Source organism: Eimeria mitis, genomic scaffold (genome assembly GCF_000499745.2).
Source record: "Eimeria mitis Houghton genomic scaffold, Emh_scaff1250, whole genome shotgun sequence".
NCBI classification, from domain to species: domain Eukaryota; phylum Apicomplexa; class Conoidasida; order Eucoccidiorida; family Eimeriidae; genus Eimeria; species Eimeria mitis.
In genome coordinates this window covers 6288-7874 of record NW_013568438.1, presented here as the reverse complement: position 1 = coordinate 7874, position 1587 = coordinate 6288, and the positions used below count along the sequence as shown (strand labels likewise).

At 53.7% G+C, this 1587-nt stretch overlaps 1 protein-coding gene across 1 annotated transcript in view; it reads left to right on the top strand.

Annotated features, from left to right (window-relative positions):
- The window catches only part of EMH_0032950 (uncharacterized protein), a gene marked incomplete at both ends in the record, with an annotated part of 5765 nt that extends 4208 nt beyond the window's left edge, over window positions 1-1557 (top strand). The window contains 3 exons of the mRNA XM_013494693.1: window positions 344-884; window positions 1022-1239; window positions 1450-1557. Of these exons, the coding sequence (XP_013350147.1) occupies window positions 344-884; window positions 1022-1239; window positions 1450-1557 (867 nt within the window). The remainder of the gene's footprint in view (window positions 1-343; window positions 885-1021; window positions 1240-1449) is intronic.
- Between the last annotated feature and the right edge of the window lie 30 nt (window positions 1558-1587).

Here is a 1587-nt window from a genome sequence, read left to right as displayed (position 1 = left end):
TTCTGCTCTCTCTGTCTCTCTGTCTCCGTCTCTGTATTTTTTTTATTGCTGCTTTGTTTTCTCTCTCTATCTTTTTCTTTCTCTCTCTGTCTTCATCTTCTTATGGTTTCCTCTTCTCCTCCATCCGGTTGTTCGTTCTGCTGCTACCTGCTGCTGCTGCTGGTACTGTTGCTGCTGCTCGTGCTGCTACTATTGCTGCTGCTGTTGCTGCAGTTTACACTTCTCCTTCTCTTGCCGTTGCTCTTGCTACCAACGCTGCTGTATCAATTGCTGTTGCTGCTGCTGTTTAATTGCTGTTGCTGCTGCTGCTGTTGCTGTTGTTGCTGCTGCAGTTGCTGCGAAGGAGGCGTGTCTAGACTATCGCGTGGGGGGTGGTGTTTCCTCTGCTTCTTCTTCTTCTGCATTTGGCTGTCAGTGGCCTCTCTCTGAAGTTTGCTTATGGGTACGGGGGGCCCCCCTCGTGCTGCAGGCTGAGGCAGAGGGTCTGCGTACTGCTGCGGGGGCCCCCAATAGTCGCCGCAATTTCAATACTGGATATAAATATTTGCTGCTGAGGGCATTCAGAGCCATGGGGATAATGAGGGTAAGAAAATACACGCAGCAGCAGCAGCAGCAGCAGCAGGTGGCTGATGCTGCTGATGATGCTGCTGCTGCTGATGATGATGATTTGCTTCCTAGGACACACATACGTGCTGCTGCGGACTGCTGCAGCAGCAGCACGTGGGGCTTGCTGCTGCTTGGTACAGCAGCAGCACGTGAACGTTGCTGGGGCCGGCTGCAGCAGGAGCAAATTGGTGTTGCTGCTGCCTGCTGCGGCAGGGACACATGGACGGTGCTGCTGAACATACGTGCTGATGCTGCAGCAGGAGCCCTGCATGCAGTGTGTTGTTGCGTCGCTGCAGCAGCAGCAACCTGCATGCAGCTTCTTACTCGTCTATCTTTGCTGTCCACTCCATGCATGACTCCACTGCATGCATTTGTTTCTTTTTGTTTTCTCCGTGCTTGTTGCTGCTTGCTGCAGGCAACCAGCTCTCTGCTGCTGCATATGATGCTGCATCTTCTGCTGCATTTGTTTCTGTGGCTTGTGCTGCATCCGTCGCTGCATTTGCTTCTTTGTCTGCTGCTGCATCTGCTGCTGCATCTGCTGCTACTGCTGTTGCTGCAGGTGGTCTTCATCGACGCTCAGGAGTGGCAGCACGCGAAGGAGACGCAGCAGCAGGTGTCTCTGCTGCGCAGAAAGTTTGCTGCTTGACATTCCGCCCCGCCTTAACCATCCTGTGTATGCATGCATGCTTGCATGCGTGCACAGGATAAATATACATGCATGCATGCATGCACGGGCTATATGTGGATGCATGCATGCATGGATGCATGCAGGTCAGGGAACGCCGTGTTGGCGCTGCAGCTCTTTAGCGTTCGGGTTGCTGCTGTCTGCTGCAGCCTTTTCAGACTCAGCTGCAGCAGCAGCAGAATCTGAAGAAGCTGCAGCATCTCGCTGCTACAGCAGCAGAGATCATCTTAGGCGCTCTGCCAGGGATACGAGCTGCACTGCTGTAGGGAACTGCGGTTATGGGGAGCTAGGGGTAC